The 27,418-nt window shown below is 53.4% G+C and overlaps 1 protein-coding gene and 1 long non-coding RNA gene across 2 annotated transcripts in view; both read left to right on the top strand.

Moving 5' to 3' along the window:
* Nucleotides 1–27,418, top strand: part of LOC142049555 (uncharacterized) — a 106,053-nt gene that overhangs the window by 49,707 nt on the left and 28,928 nt on the right. The window contains exons 7-8 of the long non-coding RNA XR_012657751.1: nt 21,588–21,779; nt 22,038–22,147. This is a non-coding gene — a long non-coding RNA (uncharacterized LOC142049555). The remainder of the gene's footprint in view (nt 1–21,587; nt 21,780–22,037; nt 22,148–27,418) is intronic.
* LOC142049408 (uncharacterized) lies at nt 2,300–6,448 on the top strand. The gene is made up of 2 exons (XM_075077104.1): nt 2,300–5,275; nt 5,703–6,448. The coding sequence occupies exons 1-2, from the start codon at nt 2,580–2,582 to the stop codon at nt 5,737–5,739; spliced, it is 2,733 nt and encodes a 910-aa protein (XP_074933205.1). The 5' UTR covers nt 2,300–2,579; the 3' UTR covers nt 5,740–6,448.

The raw sequence follows: 27,418 nt of genomic DNA, 5'->3' as shown, positions 1-27,418 counted from the left end.
TTCATCCCCGTTGTGCTGGTTTTGGCTGAGAAGGGGTTAATTCTCCTCACTGTGGGGGTCAGCTACCTTTCCAGCTTCCCGCGCTCTGCCGCGTGGCGTGGCAGGGGGGGCTGGGAGGGGCAGGGCCATGGTGGGGGCGGCTGACCCCGACTGGCCAATGGCAGGTTCATTCCATACCGTGTGACACCATGACCAGTATATTGAGGGGGGGCAGTGGCAGCGCGCGGGCGGCGCGGCGTCGGGTCGGCGGGCGGCGAGCGGCTGCGGCGCGTGCGGTTTGTTCCGGCGGTTCGTTCCCCCTCTCCCCTCCCTTCTTTTCCCCCTCCCCCGGGGCTTTGCGCCTCTCGTTGTTCTCCTTTACATTGCATTTCTACTGTTGTTTCTTTTAATTTTCATTATTAAACTGTTCTTATCCCAACCCACGAGCGTTACCCTTCTGATTCTCTCCCCCATCTACCGGTGGGGGAGTGAGCGAGCGACTGTGTGGGGCTGAGCTGCCGCTAAACCACGACAGTCTTTTTGGCGCCCAACGTGGGGCTCAAGGGTTGGAGATAACAACAGCTGCTGGTCCCAGCACCATGTTGTCCTTTTTGCAGTTGGTGTTAAAAATCGGTGTTGGTTGTTTGAGTCTGCTGTGTTCTGCTGTGATTAGTAATGTTTTGCCTACGAGATTTGTTATACAAACACTCGTTTTCAGCTTTATCTGGTATTTGGGGTTTTTGCTGAAACCGTTACTGTACTTCGGATACCACCTTGTTGAGGCAATTAGCAATTATACCTCCTCCTCTGAGAGATTTTATATGGAGGAAATACAGAATAATACCTTTGCAACTTTGTTCTATGATGTCTGTGCCTTTGTTACAACAACGTTTTTGTATCTTGAACATCCTTGGGTGGTTAAGGTGCAGTCATTGTTAGTTTTTGGGCATGTTGTTTTGGTTTTGACTAAGCAACTTAAGAATATCACCCAGAAATCTGCCCCGAGGCTTGATAGTTACGAGTGGCAGGGCATGTGGGATAGCATGGGCAAATACCTAGGGCAGTGGGCACCCCCAGTGTTTTGGAGTTTCACCCCCGAGCAAGTGCAGAATCCTAAAAAACTAGTAGAATATTTGGAGAAAGTATGTTGTTACGCTGGGAACTCCAGAGAGACACAGATAACTGCAACGTGCTGGGGTCTGGCCCATGCATACCGAGCCCTGCTCAACAGTATTCAGTGCCCCCAGGGGGAAGAGAATGTCTCTGGATTGAAATGCAAAGTGACTGGCACTGTAGACAATCCAGCCCTGACAACAGGCACTGCAGCCACTCAAACCCCCACAACAAGTACCGGAGCTAGCTCAGAAAATAAACCCGTACCAGTATCAGTTGCCCCCATACATAAGACGAAATATTGGAAGCGGACATCAACTCGTTTAGAACGGGATGATGAAGAACCAGGGCCATCGCGGGGAGAGGAGGGAGAAGTAATAAATGAAATAGAGACCACCCGATCCCTGTCCTTAAGCGAGTTGCGAGATATGTGAAAAGATTATAGCCGTCGTTCAGGTGAGCACATTGCCACCTGGCTGCTCCGATGCTGGGATAATGGGGCCAGTAGCCTGGAACTAGAGGGAAAAGAAGCCAAACAATTGGGATCCCTTTCTGGGGAAGGGGGCGTTGACAAAGCAATTGGAAAAAAACCACAAGCCCTCAGCCTCTGGAGGCGACTCCTGTCTGGAGTGAAGGAAAGGTATCCCTTTAAAGAAGATGTTACATATCGCCCAGGAAAATGGACAACTATGGAGAAAGGCATCCAGTATCTCAGGGAATTAGCTGTGTTTGAGGTGATTTATGGTGACCTGGATGATCAACGGTCATCCAAAGATCCAGATGAAGCCGAGTGCACACGACCCATGTGGCGGAAGTTTGTACGGAGCGCACCATCTTCGCATGCAAACTCATTGGCAGTGATGTCCTGGAAAGATGACGAGACACCAACGGTGGCAGAGGTGATAGATAGACTCCGGGATTATGACACAAATATCTCTTCCTCGCTTGTCTCTGCTGTGGAGAAACTATCCCAAGAGGTCCAGCAACTCAAAGAAGATCTGTCCTACTCCCCACCTCGACAGAGCAGTGTCTCAGCTGTTAGGAATAAGCGTCCTTTGGCTCAAAGAAGGGGATACACGCCACGGGCCACCCTATGGTTCTACCTGCGTGACCACGGAGAGGACATGATGAGGTGGGATGGCAAGCCTACTTCGACCCTACAGGCACGAGTACATGAACTGCAAGGAAGAACAGTCACTCAGGGAGGCTCTTCCAGGAAAGCTGCTGCTCCAGTTTCCAGCGAGCAAGTCCCCAGACAGAGGAGTAGAAGCGCAGATTTTATTTCTAAGTGTAATAGAGGGACTCCTGATTCACATTTACAGGAAGTGAGTTGTGACTGCCATGATCAGGACTAGAGGGGCCCTGCCTCCAGCCGGGTGGAGGAAAGGGATAACCGGGCTTACTGGACTGTGTGGATCCGATGGCCTGGCACGTCCGACCCACAGGAGTATAAAGCTTTAGTGGACACCGGCGCACAGTGCACCTTAATGCCATCAAACTATATAGGGGCAGAACCCATCAGCATTGCTGGAGTGACAGGGGGATCTCAAGAGCTAACTGTATTGGAGGCCGAAGTGAGCCTAACTGGCAATGAGTGGCAGAAGCACCCCATTGTGACTGGCCCAGAGGCTCCGTGCATCCTTGGTATAGACTACCTCAGGAGAGGGTATTTCAAGGACCCAAAAGGTTACAAGTGGGCTTTTGGTGTAGCTGCCTTGGAGACGGAGGAAACTGAACAGCTGTCTACCTTGCCCGGTCTCTCAAAGGACCCTTCTGTGGTGGGGTTGCTGAAGGTCAAAGAACAACAGGTGCCAATCGCCACCACAACAGTGCACCGGCGGCAATATCGCACCAACAGAGACTCTCTGATCCCCATCCATAAACTCATTCACCAACTGAGGAGCCAAGGAGTCATCAGTAAGACCCACTCACCCTTTAACAGTCCCATATGGCCAGTCCGGAAGTCTAATGGAGAGTGGAGACTAACAGTAGACTATCGTGGCCTGAATGAAGTCACTCCACCGTTGAGTGCTGCTGTGCCAGACATGCTAGAACTTCAATACGAACTGGAGTCAAAGGCGGCCAAGTGGTATGCCACAATTGATATTGCTAATGCATTCTTCTCAATCCCTCTGGCAGCAGAGTGCAGGCCACAGTTTGCTTTCACATGGAGGGGCGTCCAGTACACCTGGAATCGACTGCCCCAGGGGTGGAAACACAGTCCTACCATTTGCCATGGACTGATTCAGACTGTACTGGAACAGGGAGAAGCTCCAGAACACCTTCAATACATTGATGACATCATTGTGTGGGGCAGCACAGCAGAAGAAGTTTTTGAGAAAGGTGAGAAAATAGTCCAAATCCTTCTGAAAGCTGGTTTTGCCATAAAACAAAGTAAGGTGAAGGGACCTGCACGAGAAATCCAGTTCTTAGGAATTAAATGGCAAGACGGTCGTCGTCAGATTCCAATGGATGTGATCAACAAAATAGCAGCCATGTCTCCACCAACTAGCAAAAAGGAAACACAAGCTTTCTTGGGCGTTGTGGGTTTTTGGAGAATGCATATTCCAAATTACAGTCTGATCGTGAGCCCTCTCTATCAAGTGACCCGGAAAAAGAATGATTTCAAATGGGGCCCTGAGCAACGACAAGCCTTTGAACAGATTAAACGAGAAATAGTCCATGCAGTAGCTCTTGGGCCAGTCCGGGCAGGACAAGATGTAAAAAATGTGCTCTACACTGCAGCCGGGGAGAATGGCCCTACCTGGAGTCTCTGGCAGAAAGCACCTGGGGAGACCCGGGGTCGACCCCTAGGGTTTTGGAGTCGGGGATACAGAGGGTCTGAAGCCCGCTATACTCCAACTGAAAAAGAGATATTGGCAGCATATGAAGGGGTTCGAGCTGCTTCAGAAGTGGTTGGTACTGAAGCACAGTTGCTCCTGGCACCCCGACTGCCAGTGCTGGGCTGGATGTTCAAAGGAAACATCCCCTCTACACACCATGCAACTGATGCTACGTGGAGTAAATGGGTTGCACTGATCACCCAGCGGGCTCGAGTAGGAAACCCCAGTCGCCCAGGAATCTTGGAAGTGATTATGGACTGGCCAGAAGGCAAAGATTTTGGATTATCACCAGAGGAGGAGGTGACACGTGCTGAAGAAGCCCCACTGTATAACAAACTGCCAGAAGATGAGAAGCAATATGCCCTGTTCACTGATGGGTCCTGTCGCCTTGTGGGAAAGCACCGGAGATGGAAGGCTGCTGTATGGAGTCCTACACGACAAGTAGCAGAAACTGCTGAAGGAGAAGGTGAATCGAGCCAGTTTGCAGAGGTAAAGGCCATCCAGCTGGCCTTAGACATCGCTGAACGGGAAAAGTGGCCAGTGCTCTATCTCTATACTGACTCCTGGATGGTGGCAAATGCCTTGTGGGGCTGGCTGCAGCAATGGAAGCAAAGCAACTGGCAGCGCAGAGGCAAACCCATCTGGGCTGCCACATTGTGGCAAGATATTGCTGCCCGGGTAGAGAAACTGGTTGTAAAGGTACGGCATGTGGATGCTCACGTCCCCAAGAGTCGGGCCACTGAAGAACATCGAAACAACCAGCAGGTAGATCAGGCTGCCAAGATTGAAGTGGCTGAGGTGGATCTGGACTGGCAGCATAAGGGTGAACTATTTCTAGCTCGGTGGGCCCATGACACCTCAGGCCATCAAGGGAGAGATGCAACATACAGGTGGGCTCGTGATCGAGGGGTGGACTTGACCATGGATATTATTGCACAGGTTATCCACGAATGTGACACATGCGCTGCAATCAAGCAAGCGAAGCGGGTAAAGCCTCTGTGGTATGGGGGACGATGGCTGAAATATAAATATGGGGAGGCCTGGCAAATTGACTATATCACACTCCCACAGACCCGCCAAGGCAAGCGCCATGTGCTTACAATGGTAGAAACAACGACTGGCTGGCTGGAAACATATCCTGTCCCCCACGCCACTGCCCGGAACACTATCCTGGGTCTTGAGAAACAAGTCCTGTGGCGACATGGCACCCCAGAGAGGATTGAGTCAGACAACGGGACTCATTTCCGAAATAGCCTCATAGACACCTGGGCCAAAGAGCACGGCATTGAGTGGGTGTATCACATCCCCTATCACGCACCAGCCTCTGGGAAAATTGAAAGGTACAATGGACTGTTAAAAACCACACTGAGAGCAATGGGGGGTGGGACATTCAAGCACTGGGATACACATTTAGCAAAAGCCACGTGGTTAGTCAACACGAGGGGATCTGCCAACCGAGCTGGCCCTGCCCAGTCAGAAATCCTACATACTGTGGAAGGGGATAGAGTCCCTGTAGTGCACACAAAAAGTATGCTGGGCAAAACAGTCTGGGTTCTTCCTGCCTCTGGCAAAGGCAAACCCATTCGTGGGATTGTTTTTGCTCGAGGACCTGGGTGCACTTGGTGGGTGATGCGGGAGGATGGAGAAATCCGATGTGTGCCTCAAGGGGATTTGATTTTGGGTGAAAACAGTCAATGAACTGAATGGCACAATGTGAACTGCTATATAATATTGTGTGTCACCTCTGTGTTGTATCAATGATATCAGAGTACGAGCCTCCCAACCCATGGAAGATCAACTATGAAACAAGCCGTGCAGCAGTGATGGAACGATGACTGACTCGGTATGCAGCAACCCAACGCCACACACCATCTCTCCCACCCGGAAAGACTGATACAACAGATGGAGCCCAGAGTCATGGACTGCGTGAACTCAATGGACATTTTAATGGACATTTTACAGGGAAGATCCATGAACTAAGGGAATGATGTCTGTGTATTATGTTAAAGGATGGGAAGGGGAGGGGTGGTGGTTGGTACGGTTGTATTGCATCATATGGGACCTGGGCATGGTGTAAGTGGTATGGAATAAGGGGTGGAGAATGTGCTGGTTTTGGCTGAGAAGGGGTTAATTCTCCTCACTGTGGGGGTCAGCTACCTTTCCAGCTTCCCGCGCTCTGCCGCGTGGCGTGGCAGGGGGGGCTGGGAGGGGCAGGGCCATGGTGGGGGCGGCTGACCCCGACTGGCCAATGGCAGGTTCATTCCATACCGTGTGACACCATGACCAGTATATTGAGGGGGGGCAGTGGCAGCGCGCGGGCGGCGCGGCGTCGGGTCGGCGGGCGGCGAGCGGCTGCGGCGCGTGCGGTTTGTTCCGGCGGTTCGTTCCCCCTCTCCCCTCCCTTCTTTTCCCCCTCCCCCGGGGCTTTGCGCCTCTCGTTGTTCTCCTTTACATTGCATTTCTACTGTTGTTTCTTTTAATTTTCATTATTAAACTGTTCTTATCCCAACCCACGAGCGTTACCCTTCTGATTCTCTCCCCCATCTACCGGTGGGGGAGTGAGCGAGCGACTGTGTGGGGCTGAGCTGCCGCTAAACCACGACACCCGTACATCCCAATTCCCTCCCGGTTCACTACCACTTCTTTCCCAGTTCCGTCCCATTACATCCCAGTTCCGTCCCATTACATCCCAGCACATCCCAGTTCCCTCCCAGTACATCCCAGGTCCCTCCCAGTACTGGGAGGGAACTGGGATGTACTGGGAGGCACTCAATGTGCGGGGATGCCCTGGGATGTACTGTGGAGGAACTAGGATGTACAGGCTTGTACTGGGTTGTACCGGGTGGAACTGGCAGGGATTTGGGATGTACCAGGATCTACTGGGATGTACTGGGATGTACTGGGAGGTAACTGTTATGTACTGGGAGTGAACAGGGAGGGAACTGGGACGTACTGGTAGGGAACTGGGATGTACTGTGAGGGAACTGGGACGTAGTGTGAGGACACTGGGATGTACTGGTATGTACTGGGAGGGAAGTGTTATGTACTGAGGGGAACTGGTGCGTACTGGGATGTACTGGGATGGAACTGTGAAGTACTGGGATGTACTGGGAGTGAACTGGGAGGGAACTGGTATGTAGTAGGATGTACTGGGTGGGAACTGGGATGTACCAGGATGTACTGGGATGTACTGGGAGGGAACTGGTATGTACTGGGAGGGAACTGGGATGTAGTGGGAGGGAACTGGGAGGGAACTGGGATGTAGTGGGAGGGAACTGGTATGTACTGGGAGGGAACTGGGATGTACTGGGACATACTGGCAGGGAACTGGGATGTACTGGGAGGGGATTGGGATGTACTGGGAGGGAACTTGGATGTATTGGGAGGGAAGTGTTATGTACCAAGGGGGAACTGGGACGTACTGGGATGTAGTGGGAGTGAACTGTGAAGTACTGGGATGTACTGTGAGGGAACTGGGATGTACTGGGAGGGAACTTTAAAGTACTGGGATGTACTTAGAGGAAACTGGGAGGCAACTGGCATGTACTGGGATGTACTGGAATGGAACTGGGAATGAACTGTGTGTGAACTGGGAGGGAACTGGGATGTACTGTGAGGGAACTGGGATGTACTGGGATGTACTGGGAGGAACTGGGAGGGATCTGGGATGTACTGGGCTGCACTGGTAGGTAACTGGGATGTACTGGGAGGAAACTGGAATGTCCCAGTTGACACCCACTTCCCTCCCAGTTTCCTCCCAGTATATCCCAGTTTCCTCCCAGTATATCCCAGTTTCCTCCCAGTACATCCCAGTAAATCCCAGTTCGCTCCCAGTACATCCCAATACATCGCCGTACATTCCAGTTCCGTTCCTGTCCATCCCAATACATCCCCGTTCCATGCCAGTACATCCCAGTTTCCTACCAGTTCATCCCCGTACATCCCAATTCCCTCCCGGTTCACTACCACTTCTTTCCCAGTTCCGTCCCAATACATCCCAGTTCCGTCCCATTACATCCCAGTACATCCCAGTTCCCTCCCAGTACATCCCACTTCCCTCCCAGTACTTTGAGGGAACTGGGACGTACTGTGAGGACACTGGGATGTACTGTTATGTACTGGGAGGGAAGTGTTATGTACTGAGGGGAACTGGGACGTACTGGGATGTACTGTGAGGGAACTGGGATGTACTGGGATGTAGTGGGAGTGAACTGGGAGGGAACTGGTATGTAGTAGGATGTACTGGGTGGGAACTGGGATGTACTGGGATGGAACTGGGATGTACTGGGAGGGAACTGGTATGTACTGGGAGGGAACTGGGATGTAGTGGGAGGGAACTGGGAGGGAACTGGGATTTACTGGGAGGGAACTGGGATGTACTGGGACATACTGGCAGGGAACTGGGACGTACTGGGAGGGGATTGGGACGGACTGGGAGGGAACTGTTATGTACTGGGAGGGAACTGGGACGTACTGTGAGGACACTGGGATGTACTGGTATGTACTGGGAGGGAAGTGTTATGTACTGAGGGGAACTGGGACGTACTGGGATGTGCTGGGAGGGAACTGTGAAGTCCTGGGATGTACTTAGCAGCAACTGGGAGGGAACTGGGATGTAGTGTGATGTACTGGGAGGGAACTGGCATGTACTGGGATGTACTGGAATGGAACTGGGAGTGAACTGTGTGTGAACTGGGAGTGAACTGTGTGTGAACTGTGAGGGAACTGGGATGTACTGGGAGGGAAATGGGAGAGAACTGAGATGTACTGGAGGGAACTGGGATGTAGTGGGATATACTGGAGGGAACTGGAATGGACTAAGAGGGAACTGGGACGTACTGGGAGGGAACTAGGACGCGCTGGTAGGGAACTGGGACGGAACTGGGATGTACTGGGACGTACGGGGAGGGAACTGGGACGTACTGGGAGGTAACTGTTTTGTACTGGGAGTGAACTGGCAGGGAACTGGTATGTAGTAGGATGTACTGGGAGGGAACTGGGATGTACTGGGACGGACTGGGAGGGAACTGGGACGGACTGGGAGGGAACTGGGACGGACTGGGATGCACTGGTAGGGAACTGGGATGTACTGGGAGGAAACTGGAATGTCCCAGTTGACACCCACTTCCCTCCCAGTTTCCTCCCAGTATATCCCAGTTTCCTCCCAGTACATCCCAGTAAATCCCAGTTCGCTCCCAGTACATCGCAGTACATTCCAGTTCCGTTCCTGTCCATCCCAATACATCCCAGTTCCATGCCAGTACATCCCAGTTCCCTACCAGTTCATCCCCGTACATCCCAATTCCGTCCCGGTTCGCTACCACTTCTTTCCCAGTGCCTCCCAATACATCCCAGTTCTGTCCCATTACATCCCAGTACATCCCAGGTCCCTCCCAGTACATCCCAGTTCCCTCCCAGTACATCCCAGGTCCCTCCCAGTACGTCCCGGTTCCCTCCCAGTACATCCCAGGTCCCTCCCAGTACTGGGAGGGAACTGGGATGTACTGGGAGGCACTACAATGTGCGGGGATGCCCTGGGATGTACTGTGGAGGAACTAGGATGTACAGGCTTGTACTGGGTTGTACCGGGTGGAACTGGCAGGGATTTGGGATGTACCAGGATCTACTGGGATGTGCTGGGATGTACTGGGAGGTAACTGTTATGTACTGGGAAGGAACTGGTAGGGAACTGGGATGTACTGGTAGGGAACTGGGATGTACTGGGAGGGAACTGGGACGTAGTGTGAGGACACTGGGATGTACTGTTATGTACTGGGAGGGAAGTGTTATGTACTGAGGGGAACTGGGACGTACTGGGGTGTGCTGGGAGGGAACTGTGAAGTACTGGGATGTACTTAGAGGGAACTGGGATGTACTGGGAGGGAACTGTGAAGTACTGGGATGTACTGGGATGGAACTGGGATGGAACTGGGATGGAAGTGGGAGGGAACTGGTATGTAGTAGGATGTACTGGGTGGGAACTGGGATGTACCGGGATGTACTGGGATGTACTGGGAGGGAACTGGTATGTACTGGGAGGGAACTGGGATGTACTGGGATGTACTGGGAGGGAACTGGGATGTACTGTGAGGGAACTGGGATGTACTGGGACATACTGGCAGGGAACTGGGATGTACTGGGAGGGAATCGGGATGTAATGGGAGGGAACTGGGATGTATTGGGAGGGAAGTGTTATGTACCAAGGGGGAACTGGGACGTACTGGGATGTAGTGGGAGTGAACTGTGAAGTACTGGGATGTACTGTGAGGGAACTGGGATGTACTGGGAGGGAACTTTCAAGTACTGGGATGTACTTAGAGGAAACTGGGAGGCAACTGGCATGTACTGGGATGTACTGGAATGGAACTGGGAGTGAACTGTGTGTGAACTGTGAGGGAACTGGGATGTACTGTGAGGGAACTGGGATGTACTGGGATGTACTGGGACAGACTGGGAGGGATCTGGGATGTACTGGGAGGGATCTGGGATGTACTGGGAGTGCACTGGTAGGGAACTGGGATGTACTGGGAGGAAACTGGAATGTCCCAGTTGACACCCACTTCCCTCCCAGTGCCTCCCAGTATATCCCAGTTTCCTCCCTGTACATCCCAGTAAATCCCAGTTTGCTCCCAGTACATCCCAGTACATCGCAGTACATTCCAGTTCCGTGCCTGTACATCCCAATACATCCCCGTTCCATGCCAGTACATCCCAGTTCCCTACCAGTTCATCCCCGTACATCCCAATTCCCTCCCGGTTCACTACCACTTCTTTCCCAGTGCCTCCAAATACATCCCAGTTCCGTCCCATTACATCCCAGTACATCCCAGTTCCCTCCCAGTACATCCCAGTTCCCTCCCAGTAAATCCCAATTCCCAACACTTTCCACCCAGTCCATCCCAGTTCCCTCCCAGTACATCCCAGTTCCCTTCCAGTACATCCCAGGTCCCTCCCAGTACTGGGAGGGACCTGGGATGTACTGGGAGGCACTACAATGTGCGGGGATGCCCTGGGATGTACTGTGGAGGAACTAGGATGTACAGGCTTGTACTGGGTTGTACCGGGTGGAACTGGCAGGGATTTGGGATGTACCAGGATCTACTGGGATGTACTGGGATGTACTGGGAGGTAACTGTTATGTACTGGCAAGGAACTGGTAGGGAACTGGGATGTACTGGTAGGGAACTGGGATGTACTGGGAGGGAACTGGGACTTACTGTGAGGACACTGGGATGTACTGTTATGTACTGGGAGGGAAGTGTTATGTACTGAGGGGAACTGGGACGTACTGGGATGTACTGGGAGGGAACTGTGAAGTACTGGCATGTACTGGGAGTGAACTGGGAGGGAACTGGTATGTAGTAGGATGTACTGGGTGGGAACTGGGATGTACTGGGATGGAACTGGGATGTACTGGGAGGGAACTGGTATGTACTGGGAGGGAACTGGGATGTAGTGGGAGGGAACTGGGAGGGAACTGGGATTTACTGGGAGGGAACTGGGATTTACTGGGAGGGAACTGGGATGTACTGGGACATACTGGCAGGGAACTGGGACGTACTGGGAGGGGATTGGGACGGACTGGGAGGGAACTGTTATGTACTGGGAGGGAACTGGGACGTACTGTGAGGACACTGGGATGTACTGGTATGTACTGGGAGGGAAGTGTTATGTACTGAGGGGAACTGGGACGTACTGGGATGTGCTGGGAGGGAACTGTAAAGTCCTGGGATGTACTTAGCAGCAACTGGGAGGGAACTGGGATGTAGTGTGATGTACTGGGAGGGAACTGGCATGTACTGGGATGTACTGGAATGGAACTGGGAGTGAACTGTGTGTGAACTTGGAGTGAACTGTGTGTGAACTGTGAGGGAACTGGGATGTACTGGGAGGGAAATGGGAGAGAACTGAGATGTACTGGAGGGAACTGGGATGTAGTGGGATATACTGGAGGGAACTGGAATGGACTAAGAGGGAACTGGGACGTACTGGGAGGGAACTAGGACGCACTGGTAGGGAACTGGGACGGAACTGGGATGTACTGGGACGTACGGGGAGGGAACTGGGACGTACTGGGAGTGAACTGGCAGGGAACTGGTATGTAGTAGGATGTACTGGGAGGGAACTGGGATGTACTGGGACGGACTGGGAGGGAACTGGGACGGACTGGGAGGGAACTGGGACGGACTGGGATGCACTGGTAGGGAACTGGGATGTACTGGGAGGAAACTGGAATGTCCCAGTTGACACCCACTTCCCTCCCAGTTTCCTCCCAGTATATCCCAGTTTCCTCCCAGTACATCCCAGTAAATCCCAGTTCGCTCCCAGTACATCGCAGTACATTCCAGTTCCGTTCCTGTACATCCCAATACATCCCCGTTCCATGCCAGTACATCCCAGTTCCCTACCAGTTCATCCCCGTACATCCCAATTCCCTCCCGGTTCGCTACCACTTCTTTCCCAGTGCCTCCCAATACATCCCAGTTCTGTCCCATTACATCCCAGTACATCCCAGGTCCCTCCCAGTACATCCCAGTTCCCTCCCAGTACATCCCAGGTCCCTCCCAGTACGTCCCAGTTCCCTCCCAGTACATCCCAGATCCCTCCCAGTACTGGGAGGTACCTGGGATGTACTGGGAGGCACTACAATGTGCGGGGATGTCCTGGGATGTACCGTGGAGGAACTAGGATGTACAGGCTTGTACTGGGTTGTACCGGGTGGAACTGGCAGGGATTTGGGATGTACCAGGATCTACTGGGATGTACTGGGATGTACTGGGAGGTAACTGTTATGTACTGGGAAGGAACTGGGAGGGAACTGGGATGTACTGGTAGGGAACTGGGATGTACTGGGAGGGAACTGGGACGTAGTGTGAGGACACTGGGATGTACTGTTATGTACTGGGAGGGAAGTGTTATGTACTGAGGGGAACTGGTGCGTACTGGGATGTGCTGGGAGTGAACTGTGAAGTACTGGGATGTATTTAGAGGGAACTGGGATGTACTGGGAGGGAACTGGGAAGTACTGGGATGTACTTAGAGGGAAGTGGGATGGAACTGGGATGGAACTGGGAGGGAACTGGTATGTAGTAGGATGTACTGGGTGGGAACTGGGATGTACCAGGATGTACTGGGATGTACTGGGAGGGAACTGGTATGTACTGGGAGGGAACTGGGATGTAGTGGGATGTACTGGGAGGGAACTGGGATGTACTGTGAGGGAACTGGGATGTACTGGGACATACTGGGAGGGAACTGGGATGTACTGGGAGGGAATCGGGATGTAATGGGAGGGAACTGGGATGTATTGGGAGGGAAGTGTTATGTACCAAGGGGGAACTGGGACGTACTGGGATGTAGTGGGAGTGAACTGTGAAGTACTGGGATGTACTGTGAGGGAACTGGGATGTACTGGGAGGGAACTTTGAAGTACTGGGATGTACTTAGAGGAAACTGGGAGGCAACTGGCATGTACTGGGATGTACTGGAATGGAACTGGGAGTGAACTGTGTGTGAACTGGGAGGGAACTGGGATGTACTGTGAGGGAACTGGGATGTACTGGGACGGACTGGGAAGGAACTGGGACGGACTGGGAGGGATCTGGGATGTACTGGGCTGCACTGGTAGGGAACTGGGATGTACTGGGAGGGAACTGGGATGTACTGGGCGTCGCTGGGAGGGAGCTGGGATGTACTGGGATCCATACTGTGTGGCATGTTGGTCATTACTGGGACGCACTGGTCTATACGCGCGGGCTGATGCCTGACCCCTCTGGCCCCACCCACCTTTGCGACAGGCCCCGCCCCCTGGCGAGGGTCTGGTGGGGTGGGGCCGTGCTCGTGTGCTCCCCAGCATCCCCAGTTAGCAACAGGTCCCACCCCCTGGTGACAGCCTGGGGGTGTTGCTGGTGCTGCCTGGCCCCACCCTCCATAGCAACAGGCCCTGCCCTTGGTGATGGCTCCAGGGGCATTGCCAGCGTCCCTTTGGACACACCCCCTTAGTGACAGGCCCCACCCCCCGGCAACGGCCCGGGGGGCGGTGCCGGCTCTCTCCCCTTAGCGACAGGCCCCACCCCCCGGCAACGGCCCGGGGGGCGGTGCCGGCTCTCTCCCCTTAGCGACAGGCCCCGCCCCCCGGCAACAGCCCGAGCCTGTGTTTGCTCCGCTCGGGGGGCTCGGTTTGGGTGTTTTCTCTCCCCCCTCCCTCCCGTGCCGGGAACTCCAGGCGGCTCTCGTACGGCTCCCGGGGCCTTCACCCCCCGGGGGGCTCGGCCCGCCCCTTTCGCGGGGCGCTGTGGGAAGGGCGGGGGCGGGGCCCGGGGGTGGAAGAGCCCCGGCTCTGGCCCTGGGCTTCTCTGGCGTCGGTGCTCCCGTGTTCCCTCGGGCGGTCGCAGCTTTGGGGCTGTCTCAGCCCCCCGGGCAGGCGTGCTCTGGCGTTTAGAGAAGCGGAGGCGTTGCCTGAGGTAAGGATTCCAGAGCTTGGCACTCTTTGGCGGCATCTGTACTAGAAAGGTCCCTTGTGGCCTGCTTTGCTTTTTTTCTCCCAGGATGCTGTTTTGGGCGCTGAGGGGGCGGTGAGACGGGTTAGTGGTATGGTGTTCTGTTTGGGGTTTGGTTTTTGCTTTGCTGTTTTTTTTCCCCTCGTGAGATCATTTTATTGTGCTGCTGCAATTCCTGTCTTTACTGAACCCGGAACCTTGGGGGTTTTCACTAGTTGTGCCGTTCACTGTTTCAGGTGTTGCCTTGGCCTCTCAACAGCCGTGGCACAACCTGCAGCGATGCTACCTCTCCAGGCCCCCGCAGGCCCCGCTTTCTTGTCCAGCCAGGCGGGAAAGCGTGGTTGTTGCAGAAACAGCTACGCCCTGCGACTCCTCCTCAGGTTGTTGGCTCGGCCCCAACAGCGTACAGGCTGCTGAGGTCACCGCCTCCGCGCGGGACGCAGGCGGCCCGGAGAGCTTTACCCCGCGCCATTTCCGTCCCCTCTGGGCAGCAGCGGAGCTGCCGCCGCTTCAGGCGGCCGCTTTCTCGAGGGCGAGGAGCTGGGATGACAACGGGCCGCTGCAGACTCTGGTCAGGGTAAGAGGCTGTTCCCTGGGGAGCCGGCGCAGGGGGAGCGGAGGTACGCACTGGCACTTGTCGGTGCCCCTGGCCGGTAAAGGGAAGGTTAAATTGTTAGAGTGCAAATAAATACATATTATTTAGGGAGGAGTCGTGACTAAATTTAATCACACCTATTACTGAACAAACCAGGCAGTCATTATTCCTAATCTGTAGTTAAAAAAAATAAAGGCAGTCCTTTTTTATGCCATAAATAGAGTTGCGAGTCATTAATAGCTCAATCTAAATACAGCCGTTACTAAATCAACTGCAGGCATTAATGACTCCTGATCAGAAACAAAATAAGGAAATTTTCGAATCTAGAATGAAAATCGACCCGGAAAGCTAAATTGGGAGCGGGTAGTACTGAAATTGTAACAGGGCTGTTAGACAGTTCAGAGGCAGCGACAGCTCCTGCTTCCAACCCAAGCAGTAAACGAAGCTTTAGGTTCTTAAATGAAGAGAAATAAAGGTGAGCTGTTAAACAGTGGCTGGGGTCAAGCGTAGCTATTAAGAAAATTTGCAGGTACGGGTGATTCCTGAGCAGAACTAACAATTCCAGAAGATTTAGATTTAAAAACTACAGAGCTAATGGAGTGCCACAACCGCCCGGATGTAACTGCAGCCGCTTTGGGGGAATGCCCCAGCCCCCCCAGCCACCGCTATTAATTACTGCCAAGGAGAGCGAAAGTGAAAGTAGAAGCAGTGCAGGTGAAGTGTGAGCAGTACGCTTTTTCCTAAGTCATCTCTTCGTGTCAGGAGAGGAAAGAAAATGGAAAGAAGATGTTTGCAGGGGGTCTGTGCTGGGTTACCTGCGCGTCTCTTCCGTGCGTCCTTGAGGAGACATTTAGCTCCTGTTGGGTGCTCGCAGGTGGAGACAGGGCGAGCTGGAGGCAGGATCGGTGCCGGCACTGATAAAGGGATGGGCAACGAGCGGAGAGAAGAGGGGGCAAGGGCTGAAAAAGGGTCACCGGTTCTGCAGGGAAGGCAGCGGGATGTGACTCGGCAACCGCTCTGACGAGCGCAGGGTCATTCGCTGCGATGAAGTCAGGGTCTGCGGCTGGCCCGGAGAGGCAGCAGAAATCCAAACTCTTTGCAGGGGTACCGGCCAGATTAGGGCAACACCTGAACAGTAAAACCATTTAGGGGAAGCAGAGCTGGGCTGCACCGCGTGGCCAACCTCCCTCTTCTCCGTGAGTCCCAAAGGGGCAGCTCCAAGAATGTGCTGAGAATTCATCCCTTGCGCTAAAAATGAGACGCAAGTAGCACCACCCGTGAATTTTATTTTCTCTCTCGCTCTGCGGCTCCTGCCTGCTTGTCTCTCCTCAGTGCTCACCTGCACCTGTGCTCGGATGGGGCAGCTGAGGGAAGGTGCTGCCATCTCCCCAGCCCCGGCGGACCGCCCCTCAGCTGTGTCCTCTGTCAGGGAGCGTCGTCATCTCTCCTGCCTCCCAGAGCGTGTCCTGTAGTGGCAGACGCGCGGGCTTTTCCCTGCACGCGCATACAGGAAGGGAAGGGAAGGGAAGGGAAGCACAGTGAGAGCTGGGCTTGTCAAAGAGTAATGGGGGTGGTGGGAAGCGTAGCTAGAACCGGAGAGCCTACAGCGCAAAAGCCGAAGCGGACGGGACACAAAAGTAAAATGGTGCACAGGAATGCTGAGGAGAGAACTCCCGCAGCACACAGGAAATCAGTGTCAGAATCTATTGTCTTCTGACTGCCAAATTAAAAATAATGGCACGCTTTGCAACGCTAAGCTCGCTCTAATCGTCTGAACTGTTTCTTTCCAACCCCCACCGCCCCCAGCACACCGCACAGCCTCCTCCAGCTGAATGCCTTGTTTTCCTTCTTTTTTTTTTTTTTTTTTTTATGACAGGGCAACTTCTGTTCCGAGGTGGTGCCTACGGTACAGCTATCTCTTCGAAGACAGTTTGGTTTAGGTCAGAGAATGTTGAGCCTGGACTGAATCAGCCTCTGTTTCTATTTCTGGAAATCGTCGGTCCTGTGCATCAAGCCCGGAAAAAAGGAAATATGAACCAAAGGACGTGGGGCCTGCAGGGCTAGGAAATTATTTGAGAAGAGGGTTCAGTGGGGAATGACTCTTTGTCTGTGGGGCGTCCAGGCAAGCAACCCAGCTGCTAGAAAGCGGCGCTGTCCCCAGGATGGCCTCGGCGGTCCCGTTGGAGTCGGGGCAACAAGGACAAGGCAGGGTGAAGCATCTGGCCTGCCGCGTGGAACGTGACTGTACAAAGCACGTGTGATGCACTGCAAGTTTACTTGTTTAAACTGTGAGTTAAAGAAGGTGTGCGGTTGCTTTGTAAACAGCCGACGCTCTAAAGCTACACCCATCTAATTGCTAGCTGTATTAAATCTATCGTATTGCTGTTTCTGCATTAAAAAATAAAAAGTAACAAACCAACACACCTATGTAAGCACTTCTAAGTACAATGGAAAACCACTGTTTAACGCGTGGCCTGTGTGGGTTGTTTTTTTGGGGTGGGAGGGTGGGGTGTATGACAAAAACCTGCGAGAGACACACGCACATACGCACATGTCATGTTTAGCGCTCACCTAAACCCAAAAAAGAAAATCCACTCTTTATTTTGCAGCATTAGCATTAGCTTCCAGCGCACAGCCTGAGCGCACACCTCTGCTCTCACCGTCTGCTCCCTCTTCAACCGTGTGTGGCTGTCATCAGCTTGCACAGGCTTTGCTCGTGCAAGTTTCCGCGACAGCTTACGAGAAGGCAGGGAAACCAACCCAGCAAGACGCGTAGTGCCTTCCTCTATGGGCTCCGTCCAGCCTTTGTTAAAATGAGCAGAAAAGAAATCTGCTGCTGCCTTTACCCTGACTGACTCTTACAGAGAGCATCTGACTTGACCCGCAGCAAAGCGATGCCCCAGGCAGCAGCACGTATTGGCGCGGACCGCGGTTTCACCCACCTGTTTTACTGCGCCGGTCCTTTCCCACGGCCGATGCCGCAGATGTGGCGCGCCCCACCCCCAAACCTCTTTACGAGGGTTCCCTGGCTCTGCAAGTCGCCTGCTGGCCGTGTTGCTGATTCAGGCACGGGCAAAGTCAGCTTCTTCGCTGGCCTCGGGCCAGGGCAGCCACGTACTCGAGGGAAAACTCAGAATATCTCCAGCGAGATCTCACCGGGAGGCTGGGACCTCGTCAGTAGGGGAGAAGCCAAGCGACTGACAACTGAAAGGGAGCTCTTTGCTAGGCTGTAGATCGTAAAGTTAACAAAGAAAACAAACCTGCCTTTTTAAAATGCCCTCTTTTGAGTCTGCCACATTTGATACGGATTTTTTAAATTGCAGGGTATATCTCCTACAGGCCTCATGCAAAGGGAAGTGAGTACCTCTGGCTCTCAGGACAAGGGGGTCCCTCAGGAGCCCAGGTGCTCACGCCAGCCGGCATCTGGCACAGCACAGGGCAGGAGCTTTGGCAGTAGTACGTGAGCTGAGAATGAGAGTCAGGCAGCACTGCACGCTTCTCCTGTGAGCCGCCGAGGCTCGCGCGCTGTACCTTCCACAAATAAAAGGCCAGAAGAGTCAGCATTTCTGCTAGTTCCAGCCTCATCCGTACCCTCGTCGGTGTAGCTGTAAGCAAGCGTCCCGTAGCGACTGGGAGCGTGGCAGCTGGGCTTCCTGCGCTGCCTAGGTTGTGCCCTTGGAGAGACCCTTCTCCGAGCCCCGTGAGCCCCGGGGTGGGTGGGCTGCGGTGCCGTTCAACGCTGAATAGGCACGAAGGCCTGTAAACAAAAGGTATTTATATCGCACCCATACCCGGCAGCCAACCGCCGCTTTATTTACGTATTCTGCACCTCCTGCCGACGCTTTTAAACTTAGCCGATATTGCCGCAGTTTTCATGACGGGGCAGGGGGCTGCCACGCTGCAGGGGGAGTGTCTGGGTGTCTCCCACGGACACAGATGTCCTCAGCTGGGTAGGGACAGGGTGAGAGCTGGAACAACTCTGCTGACATGTAAGGGCCGTCACAGGGCAAGGCTCCTGGGTCTGGGGGCTGAAAGGCGAGCCGCGCTGGGTGGTTGGTGTGGGAGTTGTGGAGCAAGTAGGGGGAAAAAAAACCAACAAGAAAAAACCATCCAAATGTTTCACAGCAGGTAGAAAGCTAGGCAGAAAGCAAACTGAATGCTGTAAAGACAAAAGCCGAAAGCCGGCTATGGACTGTCCAAAAAGAGTCAGTGCCACGGAAGGAGGTTATTTCTTCAACTGACCATAGGAGGCTTTTTGTGAGAAAACACAACACCTTTCTGCTACGGCGCGGTACCGCAGCAGTAATGGGCCAGAGCGTGCGAGCGCCTTTGGCAGGATCGGTAACGGCCGGGGCACGGCCGAACGGCCAGCCCACCTTCCGCACAAGGAAAACACCATTCCCCTGGAACGCCACGCAGACCCATGACAGGTAAGGCGGAGGCCGAGCCCAGGCGCCCCCATTGCCAAGGACCACCTTGGCCTTGCAGCGTCTCACGCTTCGGGGTGTTTTGCAGGCCGTGGCTAAGCTCAGGCCCCCTGCTCGTGGCGGCCCCCGGTCGCCCGGCGCCGGTCGGGCCCCAGCCCCCAGCGCGGTGCGGCGCAGGGCAGTGACCCAGCAGGGCGGCCCCCCCGGGCCCCAGCCCCCCCCCCCCCCCCCCCGCCTGCGGCCAGGCCCCGCGGCGGCGCCGGCCCCCTTCCTCCTCTGCCCGCTCCCGTCGCAGACGGCTCGGTATGTGTCACGAGCGGCAGCCCCGTTCAGCAGCTCTCGGGAGGTGCGCGCGGCTCTGCCCGGGCCGTGGACCGGGGCCCGCAGGGGTTTCCCGCTCGCCCCGAGAAGGCGCTGGCCCCGAGCCGGCGCGTCCCGCCCCGCCCGGCCCTCGGCGCCCTCGCGAGCTGAGCGCGGCCCGGCCAGCAGGGGGGCGCTGGCGCTCACCGGCTGGGCGCAGGTGGCGGGGCCGGGTGGGGGCCGTTCCTTCCGGCCGCCCTTTAAGGGCCGCCCCCGCGGGGCTCGGGCTTTCCGGTGGCGCGTGCGCGTCGGAGCGGGGGGCGGGAGCTGGTGCGTGTGGCGGCCGGGTCGCGAGGCGTCCCTGTGCGGTGCCGGGGCCCCTCTGCGGCCCGGCGTGGGAAGCCCGCGGCCGGCGGAGCCTGCTCGGAGCTGGGCGGGGAGCGCCGCGGCGGTCCGGCCGCCGGGCAGCCATCCCCTGCGGTGGCCGGCAGCCCCTCGGGACGCCTGGAGGCCTGGCGGTGCCCGAGCCTCGCCTGCGGCAGCCGCCTGAGAGAGCAGCGCGGCCGTGTCCGGGGGCCGGAGAGCGCTGGTGGGTGAGTTCGGGCAGCGGGTGGGTCTCCGTGTGAGGTGAGGCCTGGCGCGGGCCGGGGGGTATCTCCGTGCGGGTCGGGCCGGGGGCGGGGCGGGGGCCGGGCCCCGCAGAGAAGCCCCGGTCGGGCATCGTTCGCTTTTTCCACAATGTAGGGCTCTCCCCGGTTATTTTTTGTGTACTGTGTTTTGGGTCACCTGAAAGCCTTTGGCCGGTTACGTTTGGTGCGGGGAGATGGCAGGTCTGGAGCCTGAAAGATCTCTGGTGGGGGGTGGGGGAGGTATTTCTTGCCTTAAAACTCTGAGCCCACCTCGTGTGTCATGTCGTGAGTCTCGTGACTGTGGCAAATGGCTGAGTCGGGCGTTTTCTGATAACTAACTTCTGAACGTGTGCGTGTGTAGGCACGGGGAGATTTGTGCAGGGTGACGGAGCCCCTTGTGCTTCTGTGCTAATGTCTACCTGTTCTAGACCTCCAGAGTTGGAAAGCCTTTGTTTAGTGCCTAGTTGTGCCTGCGTAACTGCTGTTGCGCCTGCAGCTGTGCTCGCAGGGATGCTGGGTGGCTCCGCATCAAACCGGCCGCCGGGCGGCCGGGTTGTGCCGCAGAGCATGCCGGGAGCTGTAGTCCTTGCGGCTGCCGGGCGGCCGGGTTGTGCCGCAGAGCATGCCGGGAGCTGTATTCCTGGCGCAGTGGCTGCCGGCCCTGTCACGTGGTTCGCCGGGCATGGCGGGAGGCGCGGTCTTCCGGCGCTCGGGTGCCGGGCGGCCGTGGCGCGTACGGTACGCGAGGTGTATTTTTGGGGTTGGCTTCGTGTTGATTACTGGGGGCTTGCGGGTGCGGCCGCTTCCCGAGAAGCGGTGAGTTCCCCGGGAGCTGACAGAAGGGAAGAGGGAAAGGAGGAGGACGATGACCTTTTCCCTGTGCCCAGGGCGCAGATGATGGCCGCCTCCCCGGCCCACCGGAGGTCCCGCTCAGCCTCCCCTGGCCCCCCTTGCCCCGTGCGCCTGCCCCCAGCTCCGGCACCTCCCCATAAGCGTGCTGCATAGCCTTAGGCCGCCCCCAGGCCCTGTCGTGAAGGCAGCAAGCCGTCCCTCAAGCGCACTGGATTCCCCCTTGGCGCAGGGGCCCTTAGCAGTAGCGTGGGGAGGGAGCGGTGTGTCCAGAAGCCCCTGCGGAAGGAGAGGCTTTGGCCAGGGTCGATCGACGGTAATGACGGTCGCTGTTTCTTCTTTCCCTCTCCCAGAGACCGTGCTGAGGACGTGGTTGTCTCTCCTTCCCCCGGGGATGCCGTTGCCTGCGGCCGTCTCAGGCTCGCGTGGCTTCTCTCTGCCCGTCCTCGCCGTCCTCGCAGCGCAGGGCCGAAAAGGGATAGACAAAGCCCTTCCCGGCTGCGGACAGGAGCTGCCTCGGCTGAAGCTGGAGACGCCAACGAAAGGTAAAGAAGAAGAAACTGAAGGTGCTCTGGCTGCCAGCTGCCTTCCTGCCGCAGGCAAGAGAGAGCCTGTCCATGCAGGTGGGGGAGGAAGGATCCCCCTTCATAGCCCGCAGCGGGCCAGGCCACCAACGTGCACCGTAGGGTCTGTACGCGTAACCCGGAGTTGGGTACGGGCGTGTAGTGCACGAGCGAGCTAGGCTACGTGCCTAGGAAGCCTCATCTGGTAAGAGCTGTAAGACACCCACGTATTCTCTTCAGGTGGAGGACGGCCTAGAGTCTGGAGCTGCAGAAGAGGCAGGGAGGAGAGGAGGGGAAAGAAGCATCTGAACGGCTAAATTGTGCCAGCAGCGCTGAGAGCGAGAGTCGCGGTGAGTCCTGGGCCACTGGGGCCCCGTTGCCTCTCTTGTGCGTCCTGGGCCCTCCCTGTCTCTCCCCCGGCCCCCTCTCTTTCCTTACCTGCTGCAAAATTTACTTTTTTTTTTTGCGCCCGCCCCCCCCCCCCCCCCGCACCTTCTTTCTCCATCTCGCTCTGAGTGTCTCCCTGCCTCCCCGTCTTTTCAGTCCTCCCTCTCTCTGTCCTGTAGCCTGTGGCTCCTTTTTCTTTCTCCGCCTCTCTCTGCCTGGCTCTGGCTCCGTTTTTTTTTTTTATTCCTCCTGCTCTGTCCTGTAGCCTGTCGGTGTTTTGTTGTTCTCTGGCTCTCTTGATCTGACTCCCTGTGTTACCGAAAAACGCGTTAAAATCGGAAACGACTCCTCAACACCAATTTAGTATTAAAGAGCAGGCATTCTTTATTCGCGGCGCCGGATGCACGGGGGATCGCTCCTCCTGGCGTGCGTACCTCACGCACCTTTCCCGTACAATTTGTAGATCAATGTTTTACGTATTCATACATAGTCATTATTGTCCTGTCTGCTGATTGGTACAAACTTGCTCGTTCCGTATGTAAATCGCTGCGCAGGCTCGGTTGTCCTCTTCCGTTGTTCTCTTCTGTTACTTGGGTCGGTGGTGGTCTGTGAGTCGGTGGTCGCGATCTCCCCCTGCCGGAATTACCTTTTAGCTTCTCGGCTCTTACTCTTGGCAGTCTTGGCTAGTTTTCTCAGTCCGCTAAGCGAAACAGCGTTTTTTCATCCTTTTCTGACAGAAGCACGTTGTCTGTTGTTCTGTTCGCATTAATGATCGCCTAGGGACTAAAATGCAGATCGACAGATACGCTGATTGGTACGCTCCATGTTCCCGTAATGGAACACCGTCTCTGGTTGATTTCATCACTTTGGTTACATTTCCCCTGTTTGGAAGTTCTGAAATAATAATTTTCTCAATACTTCCATCCTAGATCAATAATATTCCACTATGTCAGTTTAGTGTTTGCTTCATGTTCTGAAATTTTTCACTTGATTGTGGTCTCCAGGGTGTATGCAGGTCCCATTTTCTACCCAAAATTTTATTAATTTGTTGAAGTACCTCTGCAAAAAAATGTGGTGCTCTATCAGAGGGCATTCCCGTTGGCACTCTAAATCTTGGTATTATTTCCTTCAGCAACGTCTTAACTACTACTCTAGCTTTGTCGGTGCAGCACGAGAAAGCTTCTGGCCATCTAGAAAATTTGTCAATCAGCACTGACAAATACTGCTATATCTATTTTGTCTGGGTAACTCAGAGAACTTAATTTGCTAATAATTTCCGGGAGAATTTTTTGTTTTGTTACTCCTAAAGGTTGTTTCCTTTGGTTCAGGGGATTATTTCTAGGACAGATTGGACACTTAGCTACTATGGGTTTAACTATTCTTGTCGTGCCTACACACGCTACAGATGTTTTTAAACTCAAAACCGTAGCGCCTACAGCCTAATGTTTTTGCTCATGGTTTTCTTTTGCAAGTTCTGTCATAACTTGTGGGGTGGTTGTTGTTATTACTTGTTTTTCTGGTGTTACCTACCATCTCTCTGTGTTTTGTGATGCTTCCAATTGTTCTGCTAATTGCTCATCCAATTTATTATATCTCGGTTTCAACTTTGGAATTCTGATCTGTTTTACTGGTACTAGTGCAAGGATACCTTGCTCTGCAGTCCTCTTTGCAGCTTTATCGGTCAGTCGTTTGCTTATGTTTACAGCCGTCTGGCCAAATTGATGAGCTTTGCAACGCTTTACCGCCACTTCTTTTGGTTTCTGCACGTCTTCCGGAAGTTGGAGAATTTCTTCTTTATGCTGTATTGATGATTCTTGGGCTGATGGCAGTCCTTTCTCCTTCCCAATAGCTCCATGATCGTGGATCACACCAAATGCACGTTTGGAATCAGTCTAGATATTTATCCTTTGTCCTTCTGCCATTCGCAGAGCTCGCTTCAATGCTACCAATACTGCTTTCTGTGCTGAGGTGTTTGCAGGCAGCACCCCTGACTCCGTTCCCTCGGCGGCGATAACGACAGCATATCCGGCCATTCGCTTCTCTTCTCGCCCAGAGCTTCTTCCATCTGTAAACAACTCCAGATCAGGATTTTCCCAGAGGTTTGTGTCTCAGGTCTGGTCTGCTGGAATAGACTTGTTCAATAGTTAGCAAGCGATCGTGTTCTAAATTGTCCGTAAGGTTTTCTGTTGTTAAAAACATAGCAGGATTCAGTATAGCAGTAGTCTTCGATTCCACATCGTCTTGTTCTAACAGAACAACTTGATATTTCAACATTCTGCTAAGGGATAGCCAACGACCCCCCTTTTGTTCTAAAACAGTCACCGCTATGTGCGGGACATATACTGTCATCTTCTGTCCCATTGTTAACTTTGGGGCTTCCCGGATCGGCAGCGCTGTTGTTGCTACTGCCCGTAAACACCTAGGCCATCTTTTACTCGCGTGGTCAGGTTGTTTGGAGAAGTAGCCCACAGGTCTCTTCCAGGTTCCCAGTCGCTGTGTCAGCACTCCAAGGGCTAAATGTTGTCTTTCGTGGACAAACAACTCAAAAGGTTTAGCGAAATCAGGTAGGCCTAATGCAGGGGCCATCATCGAGGCTCTTTTCAGTTCTTTGAATGCCGTTTGGCATCCGGGCGTCCAGGTTAAATATTTATCCTTTTGAGTCTTTCAATGCCTCAAATAATGGTTTTACATACAGTCTATAGTTCAGAATCCAGAGCTGATGCTATTTCATTGTTTTCAGAAAAGCTCTCAGTTCCTTCGGGCTGCTAGGTTCGGGAATTTGACAAATAGTTTCTTTCTTTTCACTTTCTAATTGTCTTTGTCTTTGAGATATTTCAAATCCTAAATAAATGGCTGCTTCTCTTCCTATTTGGGTTTTGTTTCTGGAAACTCCGCATCTTCCTTGGCCCAGAAAATTTAAAAATTTCAAAGCATTTTTCTTTACTTTGTGCCGCTATCAGAATGTCATCCGCATTCTGTAACAAGATGCCTCTCCCTGGGTTCTGTTTTTTCTATATCTCTAATTTTTTTTTGCCAGCTGAGTCTCAAGTATCGTAGGACTATTTTTAAATCCTTGTGGAAGTACGGTCCATGGTAGCTGTGTCTTTCATTCTGTGGTGGGGCTTTCCCATTCCAAAGCAAATAGGCTTTGACTTTTTATGCCTGGAGGTATGCAAAAGAAGGCGTCCTTCAAATCTAGTACAGTAAACCATTTATGCTCCTCCTTTAAAAGAGGTCCGTAAAGTGTATGGATTAGCTACTACCGGATGTATATCTTGGACCACCTGATTTATAGCCCTTAAATCGTGAACTAGCTAATACTCTTTGCCTCTAGATTTCTTTACTGGCGACACAGGAGTACTATATTCTGATTCACATTCCACTAAAAGCTCATATTCTGAAAAATTTTATAATTAACTTCTGTAATCCTTTTCGAGCCTCTCGCTTAATAGCGTATTGTTTTTGTCTTACGGGCTTGGCTCCAGGCTTTAAGGTTACTTTTACCGGCTCTGCCCACTTAGATCGCTCCGGAGCTCCGCTCGCTCAAACCAAAGGAATTACTACGTTTCCCACTTCCTCGGGAACCCGTTCCTCCCTGGAGGAATCCTGTAAAATAAACGCTCTCGCCTCTGTGGCTTTTGATTCTGGTATTAGTGATTTAATCTCTCCATCTTTAAAAGTTACTTGAGCATCTAATTGACCTAATAGATCTCGTCATAACAGAGGCAGTGGACATTCAGGCATAGACAGAAACTGGTGAGTTGCCCATTGCTTCTCCAATTTAAACTTTAATGGCTCTGAGAGGGGCTAATTTTTCTTTGCCCTGTTGCTCTAGCAACATCTACTGATTTATGATCAAATTTCTCTTCACGTGTATTCAATACCAAATAAGTGGCTCCCGTATCTACCAAAAATTCTATTTCTTCATTCCGTAGCTTCAGTGTAACCAGGTGTTCAGCTAGGGTTGATTCCCCTGGTCTCCTTCATGCCAAGCTACTTCAAGCATTTAACCCAGATCTCTGGATTCAGGTTGTTCTAGTTTCTGAAGGTTGTTTTCTCTCCCCCCGCCCCCATCTGGGGCTGATTGTCTTATGAATATAGAGACCAGCTGAATTGCTTTTTCTGGTTTTTCTGGGTTCAAATGAGTATATTTTCTGGTGGTCACCTTCAGTCTTTCCATAAAGGCTGAAGGGGACTCACTTAATTCTTGTCTCACTTCATAAATTTTGACCAATTTATTGCTTTTGGCATTGCTTGTCTTACTCCAAATAAAATCTCTCTCTGACATCTAGTCAACATTCCCCTGGGTCCTGGCTGATTAGGGTCCCACTCGGGATTTGTAGATGGAAAATTCTTATTCATTGTTCTCTGTAAATTCCTGTTAGCATGTGCTCCCTGCACCTGCCTTCTGGCTGTATTCCATACTATTTTCTTGTCAGTTTCATCAAGCGAAGTATCCAGTATCACAAGTAGAGCAACACTCTTTCAAGTTCTCACCACGTTTTCCTCTTTTCAGAAACATTGCCGTAGAATCTTGTGGACATACCTCACGCTGTTTCTGCTGCTCGGGATGATTCCACGGTGTAAAGAACAAATCAACATATGCCACTTCTTCCCGTTTGCCTTCCCTTTTTACAAAACAACATTAATTGCAAGATGGTACGATATTGCAATGTCTCGTGTTCTGGCCATTTGTGCCCACCTTCCAATTGATACGTTGGCCACCAATGATTGCAATATTCAATTAATGGTTTCCGAGTTAGTGGGTCACCGCCCCCGACGTCTTTCCAGTGCTTCAAAATACATCGCAAAGGTGTTCTCTGTGGGATAGGTTTCCTACTCAGTAATGCTCCCGTCTCCCAGTCGACTAGTAGTTGTGATAGTGCACTATCACAAATACTAGTCAGAGGGACTCCAACCCCCGTTGGAGGTCTCACTGGAAATCTGCCACTGGGATCTGTAGCCCCCTGCTAGATATCCCTGGAGACTTCAACCCCCTGTTGAAGACTCCCCTACCCTCGGGTCCCGCTCCACAGGCTTTCGCCTAGCAGAGACTTACCAACCGAGGCACCTCTTGGCCCCGACCCTGCGTGGCTTTCGCCGCGCCTTACGGGCAGGCCTGTGGGACTCAAACCCGCTATCCTATCCTATGTGGGAAACTAACCCCACGTATTATTCTACCTAAGTTTCTTCTTCAAAGAATGCCTTGTTTACCTCAATCCAGGGGATCTTGC

This window comes from Phalacrocorax aristotelis, chromosome W (assembly GCF_949628215.1).
Source record: "Phalacrocorax aristotelis chromosome W, bGulAri2.1, whole genome shotgun sequence".
NCBI lineage: Eukaryota > Metazoa > Chordata > Aves > Suliformes > Phalacrocoracidae > Phalacrocorax > Phalacrocorax aristotelis.
Note: the sequence above shows the minus strand (reverse complement) of the source record. Positions and strands in the feature narration are given on the sequence as shown.